Source organism: Pteronotus mesoamericanus, unplaced genomic scaffold (assembly GCF_021234165.1).
Source record: "Pteronotus mesoamericanus isolate MK-2021 breed Mesoamerican mustached bat unplaced genomic scaffold, CSHL_Meso_final contig_32, whole genome shotgun sequence".
NCBI classification, from domain to species: Eukaryota; Metazoa; Chordata; class Mammalia; order Chiroptera; family Mormoopidae; genus Pteronotus; species Pteronotus mesoamericanus.
Genome location: NW_026555134.1, coordinates 14,083,182 through 14,105,987, shown reverse-complemented (window position 1 = coordinate 14,105,987; position 22,806 = coordinate 14,083,182). Strand labels below are relative to the sequence as shown.

The following is a 22,806-nucleotide window of genomic DNA, read 5'->3' as shown; positions in this document are numbered from 1 at the left end:
GGGTTCGGACCCTACTCTTCTCAGGGGGATCCAACTGGCTGTTTAAATATCCCTCTGGCGCTGCCGCCCGTGAGCGCCCCGCCAGCCTTCTTGAGTCTCTACCATGTTCCTTATCAGTCAGGTTGTGCTAGAGCCAATTCCTCTATCTGTCTGAGGTTATAAGGCTCCTCTCTCGCTATTGTTCAGTTGTTTGTTCCAGGTGATCTCTCTACAATTTAGTTGTAATTCCAGATTGGTCCTGGGAGTAGGTCTGTGTGACTTCCCTTCACTCCTCCACCAACTTGAAGTCTAGAATCTATTTCTAATCTGAGAGGTTCAGTGATTAGCGAGGAAAATGTTGCTTGCCAAAGCCCCTACTTGTAAGGCAGAATCAGGGGGAAGAGATTGCCAGGCCCAAGGTGCCTCTGGACATTCAATAAGACTGCATATTGTATGTGTTCATTCTCTGGCCAAATTGGATATTCGAACTTAGTCTTCTCCCATCTCCCAAAGTACAACAAACACTCCTCCATCACAAGTCATTGTTACTGTGTGCTCAGCTAATAATCCTATGACAGAGTTGTGACAGAGATAACATGGGCAACAAGGGTACGGGCAGAGATTAACTCAGGTAAATGATAATGCAAACAGAGAAAACAGCAAGTGCAAGTCCTGGATGGAAACCATCAAGCAAGACTCAGACAAGCCCTTGTTAGGGTCAGACAGTTCATAACTAAGAGACGACAAAGGAAGGGTGAACTAAGGTGTCAGGTCTCCATTAGTCTTGCCCCAAGGAGAGAAAGACACAAAAAGCCAAAGTACCAGACGTTAGGTTACGAGAACCCAAGGGCTGCGGCCCTATTACTGAGATGCTGATTCCGCGTGCAGCTCAGCAGATTCATAGTCTGCAGCTGCACCCTAATAAGATGACAAGGTGGGAAAACTCATCCTCATCAGAACCAAGGAGGCAATGAACTGTGCCTTAGGGACTCCCTGGGAGATAGGGGGGCAAATGTGAAGTGGCCTATGGTACTTTCTCCCAAGTGTCCCAGATTGTGTTCCAGGAAGATCACAGGGCATTCTCCTGAGGCTCAGGTCAGCTGGGACCAAACCCAGCCCAAGGGAGCAAAATGGACACACACACGGTCATCAGAGTGCCAGCAGAGCTGTCCCACTGTAGGAAACAGCTTGGATATTTCAGGAATATCCTGAAGGCCGGGGTGCTGGAGCACAGTAAGCCAAGGGCTAGTGGAAACAAGCTAAGGTTGCAGAAATAGGAATCAAATCATTCCAGGCCTCGCTGGTTGCAGTATAGAAGATGAATTTCATTCAAAACGTGAGAGATGTCATCGTGGGTTCCTCACTTGTACCAAATTACCACTCTGGTGCAGAATAATGGGAGAGGCTATGCACTTGTGAGGGCAGATGGTATGTGGGAGATCTCTTTTTCACCTTTTTCTCAATTTTGATATGAACCTAAAACTACTCTATAAAAATAAAATGTTTTTTAAAAAGTGGTTAGAAACAAAATTATAGCACTTCAAGTAAACATACCATTAAAAATGTGATGGAATGATATTGTAACAATACTGAACCCACATATTTTAATGCATATTTTAATGTTTTTAAATGAGCAAGTCTGGATAATGGAGTAAGTGGAGCAAGAATGTGTTATGAAGGCCAGTCAGGAAGCTCCTGCACACTGTACAGCCACACACACAGTGGCTGAGGTAAGCGAGAAAGTGGCGATGGCCGGACTGGGTGGATTTGACTTTCTGTTTTTGGAAATAGAACAAGAAATATCCACTAATTAAATTAGACTGGGAGAGGGCGTGGGCGAGAGAAAGGGAAGAAACAAGGATGACTGATAGGCATTTTTCTGGCTTGAGAAATCGGGAAAATCATGGGGAAAGTCAAGGTTCCAGAGAGGACAAGTGGGAGCAGGATCCAGAACACAGGTGGGAGGACTGGCCTTTTAAAGGAAAAAAGCTACTACGCCCATTAAATGAAAATAAGTTTCTATTTTCTCAATTATGTATAAAAAGTTAACAGCTTAATACTGAGGAAGGCAGTATTAAAGTCAAGCTAGAAAGTATGAAAAAATAGTAAAAAAAAATTATCTCAAAGGTGGAAAATGAGCTTCTTAGGGAAACCCAGGAAAATTGCTAAGCAGTATTGAAAATCCCCTTCAGCTCTGTAAGCATGAATCGGAAAATGGTCTATTATTCTCCAGCAAGGCTGAGCTTCTTAGGAACAGGCATGAAGCAGACATAAATCAAGCCTTAGTTGGTTTGGGTTTTAAAGAGGAATACTGTAAAGTCAGGGCAGAGGAAGTGAGGGCGTATACAAGGAAGCAACTGGGAACTCTGAATGAGAAAGAATCTGAGGACCAGAGGTGGGTGATATGTAATGAGACAATGAGGTTAAAGTGCAGAACTTCGGCAATGGAGAGGGAGGGGAGACAGGGAATGGAAAAGGAAATGCTCATAGTCAAGCTTACAGAAATTTCAGGGGCTGACAAGGATCTGGGCAGCTGTCAGCACTGAGGGCTCTAATGGGAAAAAGAAAATGACAGAAACTTCAAGGTCACGTGGTTAGATTTGTTATCCACAAGGCCAATGGAATGACTAAAATTACTGAAATAGTAAAGAAGAAACTGAGCCAAGAGAAAGTCTTGAAGGCATGAGCAGAAGGTTCTTCTGGGAGGTAAGACAATAAGGAAAGGAAGACGAGAACTTCAAAAAACTAAGGGAGAAATTACTTGGAAGTGGAACTAGAGCAAAGAGGATACCTATCTAACCTGCCCCTGAAGCACAAGGTATGAGTAGGAAAAAGCTTCTATTTTTGGCTAGAGAGTCCTAAATAGATACCTATGTTGGTAAGACGAGGAAGTGACTAGGATATTAGGAAAAGAGACCACAGATGTCAGAGTTAGTTGCTCTGAGCTTGAAGCTATCACTGGCCTATGTCCATGGAAGTTCAGCTTGCTGGTTTAGACCAGCAGTTGGCAAACTATGGCAAGCAAGACAAATCCAGCCTGCAGCCTATTGGTGAATGGCAATGCGGTAAGACTGGTTTTTACATTTTTAAAGGGTGGTAAAATATACAAACAAGATTATGTAACAGAAAGTGCATTTGGCCTGAAACATCTAAAATATTTACAACCTGGCTCTTACAAAAAAAATAATTTTTTTTTTTTTTTTTGTGCCAAGCCCTAGTTTATACAGAGATGCCAACAAAGTGAGTTACCAATACTCTTCCATGGCCGTGGGCTGCAGAAGCTAGACTCCTGACCTCACGGAGCCTAGGTTAAGGGGGCAGGAGTCAAGGCGGCAGGAAGAACACGTTCTATGGTCAATGATTAAGGGCTACTTGGGTCCTGCAAGGAGTGACATGACATAGTCCAAGATGGTAAATTCATTCATTCAACAAATATTTATCTGCTCTAGTTCCAAGCATTGTGACTTGTTATAAATTTTTTTTTTTTTTTACTTTTATAGCACAGGGAAAACTAGAAAAAATGTTTGAGGGGAAGGATGGTATGCCGTTTTCACAAGTTATTCGTCTAACAGTATGGCTTTTTAAATATCAAACCAGAAAAAACATTTATTATTCGCTGTACTGTAATTTATGACTCAATTTTTATAGCCATTTGAGACTAAATATGAACACCCAAAAAGGAAATTTTCCAAAGACTAAAGAAACCTCCATATGTAACCATAAAACCATACTGTCACACAGATTACTAAAGCAAAAGTCAGACAGCATCGGTTACATCTCTGCAAATGAAGTAATTAGAACCTTAAGAAGTTACAGAAATAAATTTTATTTTTAACTTTCAAAAGTAAAAATGCCATACCACTTTTAATAAATTGTTAACAAAACTTAGTTGATACCTAGTTAACCTCATACAGCATTAAATTTTATTTTTTTTCTTGAAAAAGACTTGCATTACATCCTTTAGAAATAGATTAAAGGATATTTGCACACAAGTTCTATGAAGAACAACATTCTACAGTATCCATGATATTCATGATTTTTAGAATTATGAATTATAGTAGATGCCATTTAACCTATCTTTTAGAAGAAAAAAAACCACACAGTCAGAAAAACTGATGCTCTAATCTTTAGGTCTGTTTCCACAAATAAAACCTATCACTTTTCACAATGAGAAAGCAGAAAATAATACACAAACAAAAAGAGTTATCCCTTTAACAAAAGATAGCTGATTACGTGTGGGAGACTAACAAAACAAGAATTGTCCCTGCATTTTTTTTTTACCACTTAACTCTAACTCAAAGATAATAAATAAAAATAATGTATAATCCATCAGTATATATGATTTCCATATCAAAATTTCCCTATTTTATAAGGAAAGAAAATAGGCTTAATGTTTAGGAGGACGATTACTGAAATATTGTTACTGAAAGGCAATTTTGTTATTATCACTGCTTAAGAAGTACCCACAGACCCTCTTAGAAAACAGGTTGCTGTCCAAGCCCCAAAATGTGAGATTAGGAGATCCTAAGTAAACATGAGGAAAAGAAGTAAAGCATTTTTTGTCCTTATTTATATTGCTCCTTCCAGCCCCAGATATTTAGATAAAGCAGTTCTCAAAGATTACTATTTTATTTTATTTCACTATATTTTAGCAACTTAATGTAAATAACATTCACTTTTAAATAAAAATAATAGTTTTTAAAACTGCGAGTGGGATTCTCATCTTGTAAGAGGGGCTAAATAGCAAATCCTTGTACCTAGGCAATTATTTACCATAATCAATTCAAGTGTGACTTGAGGTTCTCAAATTATTTATTTTCAACTCAAGTAAAGAACAATTAGGCCACCGCAGTCATTTCCTCATCGGAGTCACTTGATTCATCATTTAGTTCCAATTCCCCTAAGTCTTTGTCCACAGCTGTACCAGTTTCCTTCTTGCGCTTCTTGGGAACTGCATCATTGGCACACATTTTTCTCATTTTAATGTTTGGCAATTTCTTCAGGTCAAGATCCCATTCCCTACACAAAAGAAAGAGTATACAGGGTTGGCAGAGTCTGAGGTGGGGAAGTAGGAAAAAGTCAATATTCAAAACTCTGAAAGTAGCAAAATAATTTTTTTTAATTTACAGCAGATTCAAATACACTAGAAAGAAACAGTATAAATGCATTAAAGAGGATTCCCACATATTTAAACTCCCAAAGCAACACAGGAAACTGATACACACAAGTTACAAGGAGGCTCTGTTCCGCTGTTACCCTCCCCAACCTGAGCACTTCCGTCTGTCAGGCTCTACGGTACCAAGACTCTCACGAGTAGGAACTATATCACACCTGGCATATCTCCAAAATGCATAGTCAGAAAGGTGTTCTTTTTACACACAGGTAGTAAATCACAGGTAGGTTTCAGTAATCAAGCAACTTGTATGGTTATCATAGAAAATTTAGTTTTTCAACCTCAGAAATTTACTGTGACAATCCTGTGTTCATTTTCTTTAGCAGCAATGTGAAGACTGCTTTGAGAACTGAACTCCAGCAATACTAATAAATAGTCTAATGCTGGATTCTTCTCTCTCTTCTGGCTTTCTTCGGGAGAGGCAAAATGTTATTTTAGAAAAAAAATAGCACACACAAATGTAGCTAAATTAATTACTGTTTCAGGTAAAAACAATAACTAAGGTATAAAAAGAATCTTAAGCTCCATGTATCTAAATTATAAATATATATACATGAGCAAAAAAGTAAACTAACTTCTTAAACATGATTGGTGAATTTCCTAAGAATATTTTATAAGTATTAATAAGTACTAGGTATTTTTCTATGAATTCATAAGTATTAAAATATAAAATGAGCTTAAAGGTGTCAAAGAATATGAGACTTAATTTATCTAATTTGAATTAACAAAATTTCAGACCCATCAACACAGTCAAGATAAAAATATATATATTTTTTAGATTTTATTTATTTTTAGAGAAAAGGGAGGGAGGGGGGGAGAAACATGAATGTGTGGTTGCCTCTCATGCACCCCTAAATAGGGACCTGGCTCAGGCATGTGCCCTGATTAGGAATTGAACGGATGACCCTTTGATTCACAGGCCAGCATTCAATCCACTGATCCATACCACGAGGGCAAGATAAAAATATTTAATAAAAATCATTTTTTTAAAAACAAAGAAGCTGCCCTGGTGGGTGTGGCTCAGTGGATTTAGCCTCAGCCTATGAACGGAAAGGTCACTGGTTTGGTTCCCCATCACGACACATGCCTGGGTTGCCAGTCAGGTACCCAGGTGGAGGCGAGACAACCAAACAATGTATCTCTCACGCATTGATTTTCTCTCTCTCCTCCCTTCCTTCCACTGTCTCTAAAAGTAAATAAATAAAATCTTTAAAAAAAAAGAAAAGGAAAGCCATGTTAAAAAAAATTGACATCCTCCTCAGTGGTCTCTCAGTCAAAAAAGAGTACTATTAGCCCTAGCCAGTGTGGGCCAGTTGGTTGGAGCATCATCCTGCAGACCAAAAGGTCGTGGGCTCGATTCCTGGTCAAGGCACCTGCCTAGGTTGCAGGTTCAGTCCCTTGGCGGGGCACGTACCAAACAACTGATTGATGTTTCTCTCCCTCCCTTCTCCTTAAAATCAAGCATGTCCTCAGGTGAAGATTAAAAAAAAAAAAAAAGTGCTATTAGAGAAACCACGGACCCCCCGGTTCCGGGGACCTGCACCCTTTTCCAGGCATCACTTTCCATTAACCAGCTTCTCCAAAAGAGGGCACTGCAAACAGTCTGGGGTTTGACTCGGAACCATCAAACCTGTTGCTCTTACTTCTTCTTTTTAAAACATAAGAATTGGGGGAGGAATAGTTAAAATCGAGTTCTTGTAAGTATTACAGTAAGGTATTCTAAAATATTTTGAAAAGGAAATAAAAGCCTCATGACACTCTCATTGTACATCTGATGTTACAAATAGACACAACTTAGGAAAATTCTACTTTGTTTGATCAAAGAGAAAAAGTTTAAAAAACCTGATTTTCTGTCAACTCTGATGTCTAGACTCAAAAGAGAAGAAATTTTACGTCTCATGTATTTTACATGCTGTTTCAAAGAACAATCAAAGTAACAGACTCACCTAAAAGTTTTCAGATTACCTGCATTTACAATATCTGGAATCTCTGGGAAAGAAAATAATTTATATCCATTAGGCAAGGTTTCTAAATTACAACATTTCATAGTTTCCTCATTCATTATCTCAGAGGCAACAAATAATATTTGACAGCAAGAACATTCAAGGTAAAACAATTTCAAAGCAGTGTTACAATGCTATATGAAAGCCTTACAAGAATAAACAGCTTAGTTTAGGAAGGTGATTGAAGCAGAACACTATTAAATAATAAATTCTAGCATAGAGTCTGTAAAAGAAGACAAACCTACAGTAGTCCCCTCATCTGCAATTTCACTTCTCCAAGTTTCAGTCATCCGAGGTTAAGCGCAGTTCAAAAGTATGAAATGGAAAGTTACAGAAATGATTTCTAAGTTTTAAACTGCAAACCATTCTGACCAGCTTGATGAAATCTCGCAACATCCCACCCCATCCTGCCTGGGACATGAACCATCCCTCTGTTCCGTGCGTCAACCTACCTGCCTGTTGGCCACGGAGTAGCTGCCGTGGTCATCTGAACTACCGTTGTGGTATTGCATTGCTGTGTTCAAGTACGCCTTTTTTTTACTTAATAATGTCCCCAACACACAAGTAGTGATGCCAGCAATTTGCACAGGCCAAAGAGAAGCCATAAAGGGCTTCCTTTAAATGAAAAGGTAAGCACAGCACATCGGGCAGATTATGTTGCCAGACCATCTGAGTTTTTAAGACAAGCCAGAAATCTACATTTTTCATGTGAAATCACCAGATTTTTTAAATGTTGACAATTAATAAGCCAATCAAATACTATTTGTAGGCCATATGTATAGACTTTGGGTTATCACCTGGTTGTAGGTTTTGCAAGCTGTAAGTACCTTCTTCTATTAAGTGCTTTTCTTCAGGAAGTACTGGTAAACTAGTAACACACTTGTCTTAAAGAATGGTAAGAAGAGTTATTGTGCCCAAAATGAATATTTGATCTGTATAGTTTCTCAAGAATGACTGCAACAAGTATAGCTTGGTTCTACAAGAATTACAAAGACGAGAAGGACACAGCGCCTTCTCTAGAAACTTAGATGTAGTTGGAGATGGGCGCGTAGCAACTCTAACGCAGCACGTAGGTACGTCCCAGAGGGGAGAGGAAAACTGTACTCACAGGAGAAGGACATCATGTCGCTGTCACAACGGACAGTTTTGGGGAACGCAGGGGAAAAAAGAATGAATTGAAAACTGATTCCATATACTCACAAAAGAAAGGAAATCAAAGGAAGAAAATCAAAGTGAACTACTAAATGAAATAATAAACCTTTGAAACAAATTACAAATCTGATACTGCTACATGTTTTAGAAAGAAAAACAGAAAATCACAGTGAGCACACCGAGGCCATATCCTTCATACTGCTGCCGCTCACGCTCCATCGTCTGTCTGATGACTGTCTCCCGGGAAAAGTGCCGCCTGCCCTGCCTGTCTTTGATGCTGTTATGTAATTCAATCTGCTCCAGCTCACTGCTGAATCGGTTTAAATACCTGAAGAAGAAGAAAATGATCTGAGTTACAAAGTCTGTATATTCGGCTTATGTATTTCATTCAAAACCTAACCCCCAGCCTTCATCTGTCCTTTAAACGTTTAGATTCCTCTGAGTTCACGTTCTCAGACCTCACACCTTCCCTAGATAACGTAACCATTCTCAAAATTTCAGCAACCAAATCACGGCCTGCTATTGAAGTGCCTGTTTAACTCCCGATGCTCATTCAACCACCTCCTGAACGTCTCCGTCCGGGAAGTCCTGCAGAGGCTCAACGCTTCAAAGCTGCGCTTGTCCTCACCCCGTCCCCGCCAAACCTGCCCCTCCTCTTTTTCTCTCTATCCCAGGAAAGAGTCGGACCATTCGACCATTCATCCCATTGCCCAACTAGAGTGCTCTCCTTCACTTCTCCCCCTCCCTTTAGGGCACGTCTACGTTTTCACCAAGATCGAGGCTTCTGCCTTCTTTGTGTCTCCAGAATCCTTCACTTCTCTTTCACCGCAATGCTACTAATCTAGCAGAGGCTACCACCATCTCTTGCCTGGAGTGTTTAATCAGCCTCTCAAGGTCTCCTGGCCAGTCATGTCCCCCTAGGCCATTACCCTCATTCTCACTACTGTGACTTTTCTAAATTTTAAACATGATCATCTCAGGTGCTTGCTGTAAAAGCCTTCCATGGCTCTGAATGTCCTTTGATAAAGTCTAAATTCTTACAATGATAACTGAGGTCTTTCATGAGTTGATTGCCATCTATCATACCTGTCACAATTCCCTCCTCGAACCTATTATTTCAGTTCTATTAGATGTCGGGCAGATCCCTATATATGGCAAAGATCTCTCACCTCGGGGCCTGTCAGATACTGGTCTCTGCCTAGTGGCTCCTCAAATGACTTACCTCAATCTTCTGACTCCTACCCTTCAGGTGTCACTTTAGATGATATTTCCCCAGGAAGCCTTTACTGATCCCAAGGGATGAGCTTCCACTATGAGGTACAGAAAGGTTACAACCCTCAAGTGAAGAGGCTAGGGCACAGATCCAAAGGTTTTTTGACAACAAAGCCCATTTACTTTTTTCTCTAAAGCAAGATCAGAATTATCTCTTGAAGAACCAAACTGAAAAATTCCTTTTTCTGACTCTTTGCTCATAACATGCCAAGTGTTTACCTTTCAATTAATTCACAAGCATCTTTCTTTGAATAGCCTGCTTTTTTGGGATCAAGATGATTTTGAAACCACTGCAATTTTTCACCTATAGCAACAAGGGGCAAGATAAACATCACAGTTATCATTTAAGCAAAGAGGTATTCATTATAATTTTCAATATCAACGTGTTCTTAACAGTATCAAAATTTATTTCAATGCTAAATATAAAGCTTTGCGTAGGCTCAAAGCTAATTAAACCAGTCTGTAAGAAATTAAATTGTCACATCTTAATTTGGAGAGTAGATAGGAGAGGAATGTTCTTCTGTGTATATTTCTTACTCAATAAATATGCAGTAAGTTTTTTTAAAGGAATACTTTAAACATGAACATGAAATTTTAAGTGTTTAAAAAGCAAAGGACAGAACTTGTATGAAACTATAACATGAAGACATTAATGATGGAAATGGTATTTGCTGAATACTTAAGAAGCAGCAAGCACTAAGACAAGGGCTCCACAATCCTGTGATTTTAGTACTATTATTATTCCCACTCACACATGAGGAAGGTTAAGTCACCTGTTCAGGGCCTCACAGTTAGTAAATATATTAAGCATACAAGATACTCATTCCTGTGAGTAAATCAGACCATCACGGTCACTTACAGTGAGATTTCTCAAAATCAGAGATGAAGAAATGATACCCTACCTCAGATACTGATAATCCACTTAGAAATACCACTCCACTACCTGATGAAGTATTAGTTAAGGGTTCAGATACCTTTAATTTTAGTAATAAAGCCCAATAGTCACTATTTTGAAGTGTCAGGCTTATTAGTAAAAATCTCTAACAAATTTAATCCCCCCTTCTCTCCCATCCCCCGCAAAAAGGTTGTGAACACTGAGATACAGACTGAATATCTGGAAACATTACATAGGAATTGCTACTCCAAAAATACTTAGGCCATCATTCTAATGGTTAGACAGCTAATATTAAACTTCATTTATAAAAAGACAGACAGGTATAGGTAGGCAGACAGACAGACAGGCGGACAGAGATATATAGGTAAATAGGTAGCTAGGTAGTTAAGTAGGTGATTATAAACCTAACAATTCCTGAAAAACTAAGCAAGATATTATTAACATTATTCTAAGAGTTTAATGATTAATTTTATTTTGTTTTATTATAATCAAGTCTGGTAAAGAAAATTCACCTAGAAATATTATTTCACTAGAAGAGTCAAAACAAAAATAAGTATAGGGCAGAATTTCACTATACTCGAGACAAAATGTCAAAAAAAGTAAATCCACTTACCAATAAGATTAAGACGCAATGCTTTCTCATTCTTCAACCTTGGAAGAAAAGGTTCATGTGTTAGACAATTTCCAAAGCACATTTTAAAAATCTGTCAAAACAACAAAAAGAAAAACTGCCTAAAGAATCTTAACTCAAAGATCACTCTTTCAAAAATGTGAATTTAATTTGATCGATATAGAAACACTGAATATTTTGCTTCTTTTTTAAATCCCTGGGACAAAATGTTATTAGGAAATTTTTCTTAGCTCTTCAAAGACTCAAGGACACCTATAGAACAATCAGTTTTAAAAACACAAGTGAGAGCTTGACTGGATTATGAATGTTCAGGCAGGTATTGTATTATGCAGAATACTTGTGTACAAAAGAGTAATGAATACCATCTATAAGACTGAGTGCTGCCACCAAGACCAAAATACATTATTGTTGTCTTTCAAACTTTCAACAAGAACAAAACAGAATGTTCACTCTTCATAAATTTGAAAAAGAAATATAACAGTCCTGGCTGGTGTGGCTCAGTGGATTGAGTGCCGGCCTACAAACCAAAAGATCGTTGATTCAGTTTCCAGTCAGAGCACGTGTCTGGGTTGTGGACCAGGCTGCCAGTTAGAGGTACACAAGAGGCAACCACACAATGATGTTTCTCTCCCTCTCTTTCTCCCTCCCTTCCCTCTCTCTAAAAATATATACATAAAATCTTGAAAAGAAAATTATAACAAAGAAAAAGAACTCATCTACTCTCAGAGAACAGTCTAGGTAACATAGGCCTCCTTTTGTTGATATTCTGAATACTAATTCCTTCAGAAGAGACCTTTGGGTAGCTAGTGTTTGCCACACTATATGCCACTCACTAGGGATATACTGTCCCTGCCCCAACAAAGCAGACCAGATTTATTCTCCTACTTAAAACAATTAAAAAACTGGAAAATAAAATGAAGCTTCTTTTACAAAAATTTCTTTAGCCACAGAATAAAACATTACAATACAAAAAATTTAAAAAGGACCTGTATTCAGAACATACAAACAATTCTTCCTACCTAATGAGAGACCAAAAAACCCAATACAAAAAAGCATAAAAGATTTTAAGATTTCTCTCATCAAAGCAAAGGCATACAAATAACCAATAAACATACAAAAAGGTACGTAACATCGTTAGCCATCAAGATTACTAAGTGTGCAAATTAAAACCACACTGAAATACTACTATATTGGCTAAATGAAAACAAAACAAAAAAATAACTGATGCTGCATGGTTCAGTGGTTTGAGCGCCAGTCTGCGACTGGGAGGTCACAGGTTCAATTCCCAGTCAGGGCACATGCCTGGGTTGCACACCAGGTCCCCAGCTGGTGAAGTGTGAGAGGGAACCAACTGATCTTGCACATGTTTCTCTCCCTCTCTTTCTCCTTCTCTTCCCCATCTCTAAAAATAAATAAAGTCTAAAAAAAAAAAACCTGATAATGTTACCGTACGTCAGATGGAGTGCAGGTGAATTTCCCTCATTGGCAAAGTTGAGGCAGGGGGAGGTTCTTACACTGAGCATGTGAAAAGCCAGCAAGATAATTATGTAGACAAAAAAAGCCTTCCTTTAAGTACCAGACTGGGGATGGGACCACAGGAAAGCAGGCACATAAGCCACAGAAGTCAAAACAGCACAGGGGGAGGTGCTGGGCCAAAGACGCCTGTCAGTCTAGTATGGGGAAAGAAGGGATTGGTTGGAAGGTGACCCCACCCAAATTGTGCAAAAGTGTGGGAAGTTGATTGGTCATTTTGAGAAAGCACCTGCTCCATCCCAAACCCAAGCTAATGAAATCCCAGGGGAACATAGCTCTCTTGTTTGTGACCTGCACTCACACAGTGACACAGTGGACACTTGCCTGTCCTCTCCATGGCCATGTGGCTCATGACCTTGAGGAGGGACCCTCTCGCTCTCTCTTGCCCACCTGGTGATGCGCTCACCAGCGCGTCCCACGCTCTCGTGGGAGCACACAATCCTGTGGCCCTAACGGCCGCATGACCCATGGCCATGGGGGCTCCACAAGGGACCTTGAAGTGAAGAGCAGCCAGAAATAAAAGCAGCTACCTGCATGGGGACCAGGACCGCTTGGCAGCCACCTGCAAGCTCCACAGGACTCTACTTTTAAATGGAGAAGGAACTCTGGACTCTGGTTTTATGCTGGTCTTGCGAAGGAAACAGGCTGTGTGGTAGAAACCCACCATTCTCCCAGATCCTGCAGCACCTGAATAAAACCTCTTTCCTTTTGCACCTGCATCTGCCACATGAGTTTGGCTTTTATGGCAACAGGGAGCCGAACCTCCATCTTTGTTTGGTTAAAATAATACAATGTGTTTTAAAGGATATGGAGTAAATGTAACACATACACTGATGGTTAAAATCTAAAATGGGACAGTCATTTTGGATAAGGCAATTTCTTACATACTTAAACATTACACCTCTCATATAACCAACAATTCTTATAAACTTAATTTCTTATAAATAAAATGTCTTATATTCTTAAGTATAGCTCTACCATGTGACCCAGAGATTCCAGTTCTAGGAACTAAAATAAAAATAAAAATATATATCCACACAAATATTGTTTGTGAATGCTCAGGACAGCTTTATTTATAATAGTGGGGGCCAGCAAATTTTTTTCTTAAATGCCCAGAGAGTAAGATGTTAATACTTTGTAGGCCATGGGCCTGTCTCCATGGCAACTACTCATCTCTGCCATTGCAACCCAAAAGCAGCCACGGACAATGCAAAAGGAATGGGCATAGCTCCCTCCCAAGAAAACTTTTTTTTAACATGAAAGTGAGGGCTGGTCCCTTAGTTTGCAGACCCCGATAACAGCCAAAAACTCTAAACAATCCAAATGACCATCAACTTGTAAACAGATAAACAAATTGCATATTCATACAATGGAATACTATTCAGCAATAAAAGAGAAAGACAACTAATATGTAAAATGACATGGGTAAATTTCACAAACCTCATGCTAAGTGGAAAAAACTGGCACAAAATATTATATACAATATGATTTCATTTATACGAGACATTAGGAAAGACAAATCTCATCTATCAAAATAAAGAGCTGGGGGTGAAGGGGAGGGTTGTATGGGAAGATGCTCAGGGAATGTTCTGGGGGATGAAAATGCATTATATACTAATGATGGGGGTTACAACAGTGTATTGTCAAAACCCCAACTCTATACACTTAAAACATACCTGTTTTATTGTGTTATTCATACCTCAAAGTTGATTTTTAAAAAATAATGAATACTTTATAACAAGGTAGAAAACGGCTTTGAGAAAAATTCATTCTTTTCCAATAAGCCTGGAGGGTAGAATCTAGTTAGAAATCAGGTCGAATGAATTCAGTGAGGGCCTAAACTAGAGAGGTATGAGTTGGGATTAAGAGAAGTAAAGAAACACAAGATTAATTCTCAAAAGTAGTTATTTCCTAGGTATTTACCAATTAAGCTTCATTTCCCTTTGTTAATTTTTCATACTAAGTCATTTCATTCAGTATTGAGAACTCTTTACTACATTCCCTGGAGGATGATGTGTCAGTTCACAGCAACAAAATACTGAGAGATCCTAAAATAAAGCTAGAATCACGATACATGGCCATTTGCTGCCTGATGCTGAGATCCTAAAGTAAAGCTAAAACCATGATATAGCCGTTTGCCGCCTGTAAACTGAACTTTGCTTGAAATGTGCTAGTCTTTAAATCATACTAGTTCCTTTTCATGTGAATGGGAAGTATTTCACATAGTTCTAAATTAGAGCATTCAAATACTGAACCTGAAGAACATGTCTGAACTCTTACTCTGATGCTGTCCACTCCTGCAGCATCTTTAAGTCATCAGAGGCCATCAGCAAGAGCCAATCTGACCAACCCGGCAGGTCTGGTTTTGTAGCCTTCACCACTGGGGAAAGGCACTGCACCCTAACACACACCTTCCCAGGTCCCTGTCCCCCTTTCTCTCTAAAAAGAAACCTTAGGAAGTGGTACAAAGAATCCTGGGTTCTGTGAAAAAGTATAGAGACTAGATGCTCCAAGCTGCCTGGCTACCTTTGTTCCTTAGAAAACCAAATGTCTTTGGTAGGCAGACAGTAACAAAAGGTGGCAGTATCTAAAATGGTCCCCACAGATTCCTGCCTCTTCACATTCATGTCCTCACTCTCCATCCCATAGTCCTTTTTGGTTTTTCTTCACTGCACTCGTCAGAACCTATTTAAATGTATGTGTGTTTTAGATAAGCTCTGTAAGAGCTGAATTCTGGTTTACTGTTTTACCTTCAGTGCATAAGACATACTTAACATACTTATTAAAGGAAGAAGAAAAATAGTGATGAAGGGGAAATGTGTAAATGTACTTTTCACCAACACGTAATACAAATAATAAAAAGACACTTACTTCTCCTTTTTTTCTTGTTTGTGGGCCTCCCTCGTGATTTGAGCTGCTTTTCTACTATACGGATGGATGACTTTTTTTTCCCGTCCTACATTTTTTCCCTTTAGTGCTTTAGGCTAAAATGCAGGAAAACATATGACATGTAAGTCAGATACATAGGATTTCTGTCAAAAAGTTTTACAAATTTTTTAAAATTTTGAAATTTTAAATTCAGATATAAATGTTAAAAACAGTAACATAACAGAAATACTTTGAGATAGAAACACTACACCAGGACTCAGGAGATAAGCCAGACCTGTTAAATAATTCAAACAGTCTTTGTTTCCATGGTCATAGTAGAAATGATCTATTCAGAAATATTCTCCATGATGTAAAAAAATAAAGAAAGGGTCGAGAAAGCCAGTTCTACAATTGTTCCATCCTCAAAATAGACACAGAGAAGCAGATAGTGAGGGGACTCACAGCTGGAAATCTGTTACAGTTAAGAAAGTTAAGGGGGTGGCGGGAGGAAGGAACACAGGCTGCTAATGGGAGCTTGACTGGGGAAGTTGTACATGGAACAGAGTGGGCGGTGAATCAAACAAAATCGAAGCTGGGCTCCTAGGAAAAGAGGAACAGAGGAAATACTAGAAGCCATCTCAAAAGAAGCATGCCCAAAAGGAAACAAATTATTTTCCCTTTCAAGCTTTATGCCAATTAACTAGGTCATAATTCATTCCATTCTCTAGACATTTCAGTAAGTCTTTAATCCTGTATGACTCTATATCTTATCACACCTATTATTATTTAGGAAATAGATCTGGCTTCCTATAATAAAAAAAACCCAAACAATAACAACTTAACCGAAAAAATTTAGTTCTCATGGAAAAAGTAGCAGCTGGAGGCTCTGCCCCATTAGTCCCTCAGAAATCCAGGCTCCTTCCAGCTTGTTATCTACTATCTTTAGGCTATAACCTCCTGCACCTACACATGGTTCAAGACAGTGTACTACCAAGCCTAAACTCCAGCCAGTGAGCAGTAGAAAAGAAAATCAAAAGGCATAAGAGCAAGATCTGGGAAGTTGCTGAGCCTTCTGCTGACCAAAATTTAATCAGAGCTGTATGAGGGAGAAATGTAAATATAACCTTTATTCTCAGAAAAAAAATAAATTACTATAGAAGAAAAAGGAAGAGTCTATTAGAAGACAGCTAGCAGTCTCTAACATACCTAATATTCAAAAAGATCAAGTGTTTCTAGAATCTTCTCTTCAAAATACTGTCATTGCCTCAATTCGGCCTCATGCTCCTTCATGACAGGGGTGGCCTTCAGAGGCCCCCTTCTGACCCTTTCCTCAGAGGGCACAGAGCTTGTTTTCTCTATAACACTGACTCTACTAGCTCATAGCTAGGTCCTCAGTCCGTAACATGGAAAACAATCTACCTCAACCTACTTCTCCATTATTATCTCTCTTCCTTCAAAATATCCATCTTTCCATTCTCACTGAACTGCCCACCATTTCCAGAACACGCCTTGCTGTTTTACAACTTCTTGAGACTGTACTATTTATCTCTACCTGCAAAATCCTTTTCTTTGCTTGTCCTTTGGTAAGACACAGCTCAAAGTCACTTCCTTTGTAAAATTAATGAACAGGACCACCAATTCCTTATTCACACATGTATTCATTCCTTCAACAAATATTTAGTAAAATATTTGACAAAGATTTTCTGCTCACTTCTTGATAAACGTGGCCAGAGAAGAGAGCTCCAAGTCTGAAACCCAGATGGCGCTGTTGGTTGGTTTCAGGGAAAAGGGAGTTAAGAGTAAAACCATCATAAAACAGTATGTGCATTCTTTTGTGTGTCTCTGCTCACGTGGAGGTGAGAGGCAGTGAAGAAGAAGGTGTGAGGAGAATTTTTTGTATGTGAAGCTTACCTAGTAAACATGAATCAAGTAAAAACTTCCAGAACTGATGATTGGCTGCCTCTAAGATGGCCCCCCATGAATCCCAACCCCTGATATTCATGCCCATATCTAATCCCCTCCCCTTGAGTGTAGACCTAGTGACTCGCTTTCAATAAACAGCATTTGGCAAAAGCAATGAGATTTCAACCCCGAGCTTAGGTTTTGAAAGGACTCTGGCTTCTGTCTTAGCTACTGTCTGCTGGAGACCAGTTCTCATGCAGTGAGCTGCCCTAGAGAGAGGCCTATGTGACAACTACCTGGAGACTTCCAGCAAAGAGGCAGTGCAGAACTGGGGCCCCCAGTCCAGAAGCCCATGAAGTGCTGACTGTACCAAGAATCATGGGAGTGAGCTGGGCAGTGGATCCTCTCCAGCTGTGCCTCAGGGTTAAGTCACAGCCCAGATTATACCTTCATTGCAACCTTGTAAGAAACTCAGAGGCAAAAACCTGGTAAACCATGCTTGATCCTTGACCCAGAGAAACCGTGCAATAATAAATGCTATTGTTTTAAGCCACTAAATTTTGGGATAGTCTTGTTGCACAGAAAGAGATAAACTAATGCAAGACCAAAAAACCAAACAAAAAAAACTAAAGCCAAAGTGTGCTCTTTGAAAAGATACTTGTTTCACTTCCTAACAAACAAGTCACAAAAACCTCAAGAAAAAAAAAAAAATCTCTGAAGCTGCTAAAACTTAACTGAAGTTAGAGATATGTAACACTGTTTCAGCAATGTTTATGCATATAAACATTTCCTTTAAAGACTTAGAACTTTTTTTAGAACAAGAAATACTTTGATATCCTTAGAATATGAAAATGTCCTCATAGTTTTAGAAGATCTCAAACTCTGCGACTTAAAGAGTTGTGGCTAGGCTTTATACAAAGAATGTATAAAGAAGCTGAACTTGTATTCTCACCCAACTATAGTTTATAATTCCTTATAATAACTTATTCATAAAACAGTTGCCTCAAGGCAGAATATATACACATTCAGGCTCATGATAATCATATATATATATATCAGTGTGTGTGTGTGTGTGTGTATATATATGGCACAGAAAAATGTATAAGACACTACACTTCAAAACATTTTCCTATTTTTCAATATGACAATAAAAAAATACAACAAAATGCTTCAACAGGAAAAACTGAATTAAAACCCTATCAATAAAATGTTAATCTATTAAGCAGTCTATTCAAACTAAATATCTTAACTAAAAAGTAATTCATCTCTATTATTCAGGGGTTCTCCAAATTTATTCTGTACAGCATCTGATGATTCATGAATAGTATGGAACATAAACTGGGGGTGAGTTTAAGGTGTATTTTTTATGGGAGATTAACATTTTATGTTTTAAAAGGTACCAAATTTAACTTTTAAAGATATAGCAAAAATACAGTATCTCTTCATAGGCATAACTAATAGACTGTTTCTGAATAGATGCAACTACTTAGAAATGTTTCTGGCACCAAAGAAATATTCTAGTCAGAAAACTTGTATTGAAAGTATCTCCTTCCGATAATCTTTAGTGATTATTTTAGAAAATTTATTCTAAACTATTCTTTGAATTCAGAATTGCAAGTTACAAAAGAAAACACATAGTTTACTAAAAAAAAACAAAAGCAACAGAGGGAGTTATTTCAGGGGCACCATGTTTCATATATTCCCATTAAAAGAAAAAAATATAAAAAGAAACAGGGTGTAGGATTGTGTTCTAAGGGTAAGTGGGCGGAGGGGAATGGATGAAGGTGGTCAATGGGTACAAACTTCCAGTTATAAGATGAGTAAGTTCTGAGGACCTAAGGTACAACATGGTGATTATAGTTAAAAATATTGTACTGTATACTTGAAAGTTACAAAGGGAGTAAATCTTAGAAGTTTTCCAACAGGGGAAAAAGGGTAACTGTGAAGTAGAAGATTTGTTAACTAAGCTTATTGTGCAAGTAATTTCACAATATAATCATATATGTATGACAAACCATCACATCATACATCTTAAACTTCCACAATATTATGTCAATTATATCTCAGTACAGCTGGGAAAAAAAAAAAAACGAGAAGTATAAGCTCACACTTATGGGTGTGGCCCCAACAGCACACAATTCTTGTCATTAAGGAACATGTAGAAAGTCAATTATAATTAATGCTTATAGTAATCAAGGGAGAATGATAGCATACTTTTTCATGGTTTATAATCTAGCCAGGTAAATAAGCACATTTATACTCTATAATAACAGGCTTATACAAAAAGGAGTATACCTGTGAGTGCCCAGTGGCCTAATACACACCAAAATTAAAAGCACTAAAACCTTTTTAAAATGCAGAATAATAAGTGTTGGGTGGGATGAATTAGTTTGAAAAGATTCTTCAAGTTAGTTAAATTTTGATGTAAGGAAAAGATATAAACTTGTGAAGAAGCTCTAGGAAAGATTCACAGTAAACAAAAATAAATGATCAAGAAACAAAAATAGACAACTACAAGCTGTAATGTCACTACTGAGGACTATCACTGAAGTTCATTAACACAACTAACATTTACTAAATAATGGATCTAGGAATAATTGGTTTGCATTTAATTTTCACAATAATTCTCTGAGATAGGCATTATGGTTTCCCCATGTGAACAGGTAGAATAACTAACAGGGATTAAGTAATTTCACCAAGATCACAATTTAATAAAGATACAGGTGCCAAACCATCTTCTGGTATGCCATAGCCCACATTCTGAGCTGTACTGAAAGAAGTTTAGAGTACCTATTGTAAAAGTCTAGATGGGAAACCCCCAGTTCCAAGCTGAGTTCAAATTCAAGGGAGGACACAGCAGAGTTGCGGAAAATATACCAGTAAAATGAGAGGGCAGAAAATGTGCCAACGATCAAAGATTTATATGCCATTGTTTCGACTCTTGCAACAAGGCAATACACTCCTACCATACAGCCTGACAAAGGTTCTGATAGTCAAAGTCTGCAGGCCAATGTCAATCAACCCCTGAATCACTCACATACCATCGCATTATTGTTTTTTATGTTCCACTCTGAAAAGGCTATAATATAAAATTATAAGGGGTTGGAAAGAGGACAAGTATAGTGATAAACAAAAACTGAATTTACACAAATGTGTATGTATACAATCTGAAGCAAAACGACTAGATAGATATGAAAGACAAAAATAGCCAGACGACAAATAGAAAAAGGACCAGAGAAAGAGGAAAAAAGATGTTGCAGCCAGAGCGTCCTACTTCCTATAATGATTTTATTAAAAACTAGTTGAAAAGTATTTGTAAAACATGTTCTTATTCAAGAATTATTCTCAAAAACATAAGAATCGGTGAAAAAAGAAACCTTAGAAACAACAAATAGTTTTGTAACGCAAACTTAACTAGCAACCATTAAGAAAAGTAAGTGAATTATAAGTACATTACTTGGATACTGTTTACCTCTGAGCGTTCCTGATGGTTAGTTTCAAGAAGGGGAACACAGAGGTTTTCAAAAGCTATGTTGTTTTATCTCCTAAACTGGATAATGGATTAACAAGACTTCCTTACACCGCTAATCTTTATACTTAAGTGTTATATAAACACTCAGGTCTCGGTTTTTAATAAAAACAGCTTAATAAAGTTTCAGTGCCTTAGCAGGAATGGGGCGTCAAGGCAAGATTTAGGGCGTGAGTGGGTCCCTAGACAGCGGTGAACAGATACCAAGAGACGACCGGGCCCACGCAGTCTAAACCGGGAAGAGAAGGGGCACGAGGGTGAGGAAGCACGTGTTTACGAGTTTCGCAGAATAGCAAGTAAATGTACAGGTGCAGATTTTCCCCCGAGGGGGCAGTGATCGGTAAGAAGTTAAACACGAGGCGAGAAGCAGCAAGGCGCCCGGCGAGCACCGAGAACTCAGAAACAGAGTTCCAAGGTCCAGACGCAGCCTACCCTCCTTCCAGCGGCTTCGCCCAGCACCTCCAACCCCAGCGTACCACCCAGTGTAATCATTTCGCATCCTCCCCTCTCCCAGCTTCCCAAAACCACGCCCTTCCTCCCCCATCGGGAGCCTGCTCGCGAACCAAACAGCTTAAAAGGAGCGGGAGGGGGCCCACCATGGTGACGTCCTCGCAGCCCCGGCCGGAGCATCTGCACTCCACACCTGGGCAACTTCACCTACTGCAGCACCAGCAGCTGACAGCAGGACCCCGGCCCAAACACGTGGAGCCGCAGAAACCTAAGGCGGACCGGACAGGAAAAGGAGGGGCGAGTACGTCTCTCTAAAACGTCCGGGGGGAACCGAGACCTGGTCTTTTTGGCCCGTGGGACTTTTAAGTCCTAGTCCAGCAGGGGGCCTCCCTGCGTCCAGGGGAGAGTGCGCTGGGAGGGCGCTTGGGGCCGGAGGGTGAACCTGGCCCAGTGCGAACTGCGAGAGAGAGATTTGAGCCAGGCTCCCCGACGCCTGCGGCTACAGACCCCCAGTGTCGTAGCCGGATCAAGGGCAAGAGACCAGGTGCACAGCTCCACAGCCGGACGAGGCTCTCCTCTTGGGGGCACCGGCCTCGCAGAGGCTGGCCCCTTCCCCGGAGGGCTGCTCACGAATGACAACATGAATCCCCCCAGTTCTCTTCTTCAATCCAACACCCCACCGCCAAGGGATCACTGTAGATGGTTTGGAGATACCTTTAGAGATATTTTCCTATGCTTTAACAAATACACAGAGATGTATGTGTTTGTATATAATGGTTAAGTATTTGTTAACATTAGATATTGACACAATAAGAATACATGCTTAATTTCCAGGGTAACCATTAAAAGGATAGAAACAGTGTGCATAACGTCTAATAAGATACAAATAAGTAGAGAAAATCAATAGGATAATAACTAAAAAACGAATTCAAAGCAAGGAAATAAGGAGAAAAAAAGAAACAAGACTGTAGGGAAAATAGAAAACAAAAATAGGGTGGTAGATTTAAATCCATAGAGCAATAATTGTGGACTAAGTACCGTAATTAAAATATTAACACGACATTTTGGATTTAAAATGTAGACTGTGTCCTGTTTATGAGATTTCTAAAATATTAGGAAACAAACTTTTAAAATCAAAGATAGAAGAGGTATGCTAAGTAAATACTAATGAAAAGAATGTTAGTATAGCTATATTAATGTTAAACAAAATGGACTAAGTCAAGATGTATTATGGTAGAAAAGATTACTTCATAATAAAAAGTATCTATTTTAAATATATGTGCACTTAGTAATATAGCACCACATATATAATGGAAAACTGATAAAATCTCAAGAAGTAGAAAGACCACTGGTTTCAGTGGGGACTTACCCGTTTTTAGCACAAAAACTGATAAAATATTAAAAATGATTTAGAAGACA

At 38.9% G+C, this 22,806-nt stretch overlaps 1 protein-coding gene across 1 annotated transcript; it reads right to left on the bottom strand.

The window, feature by feature from the left end:
- Positions 1-3,879: 3,879 nt before the first annotated feature.
- Positions 3,880-21,690, bottom strand: TMA16 (translation machinery associated 16 homolog). Its single transcript, XM_054575957.1, has 7 exons — positions 21,534-21,690; positions 15,510-15,622; positions 11,088-11,125; positions 9,799-9,883; positions 8,487-8,635; positions 7,099-7,141; positions 3,880-4,998 (listed from the first exon to the last, which is right to left on the bottom strand). The coding sequence occupies exons 1-7, from the start codon at positions 21,534-21,536 to the stop codon at positions 4,818-4,820; spliced, it is 612 nt and encodes a 203-aa protein (XP_054431932.1). The 5' UTR covers positions 21,537-21,690; the 3' UTR covers positions 3,880-4,817.
- Between the last annotated feature and the right edge of the window lie 1,116 nt (positions 21,691-22,806).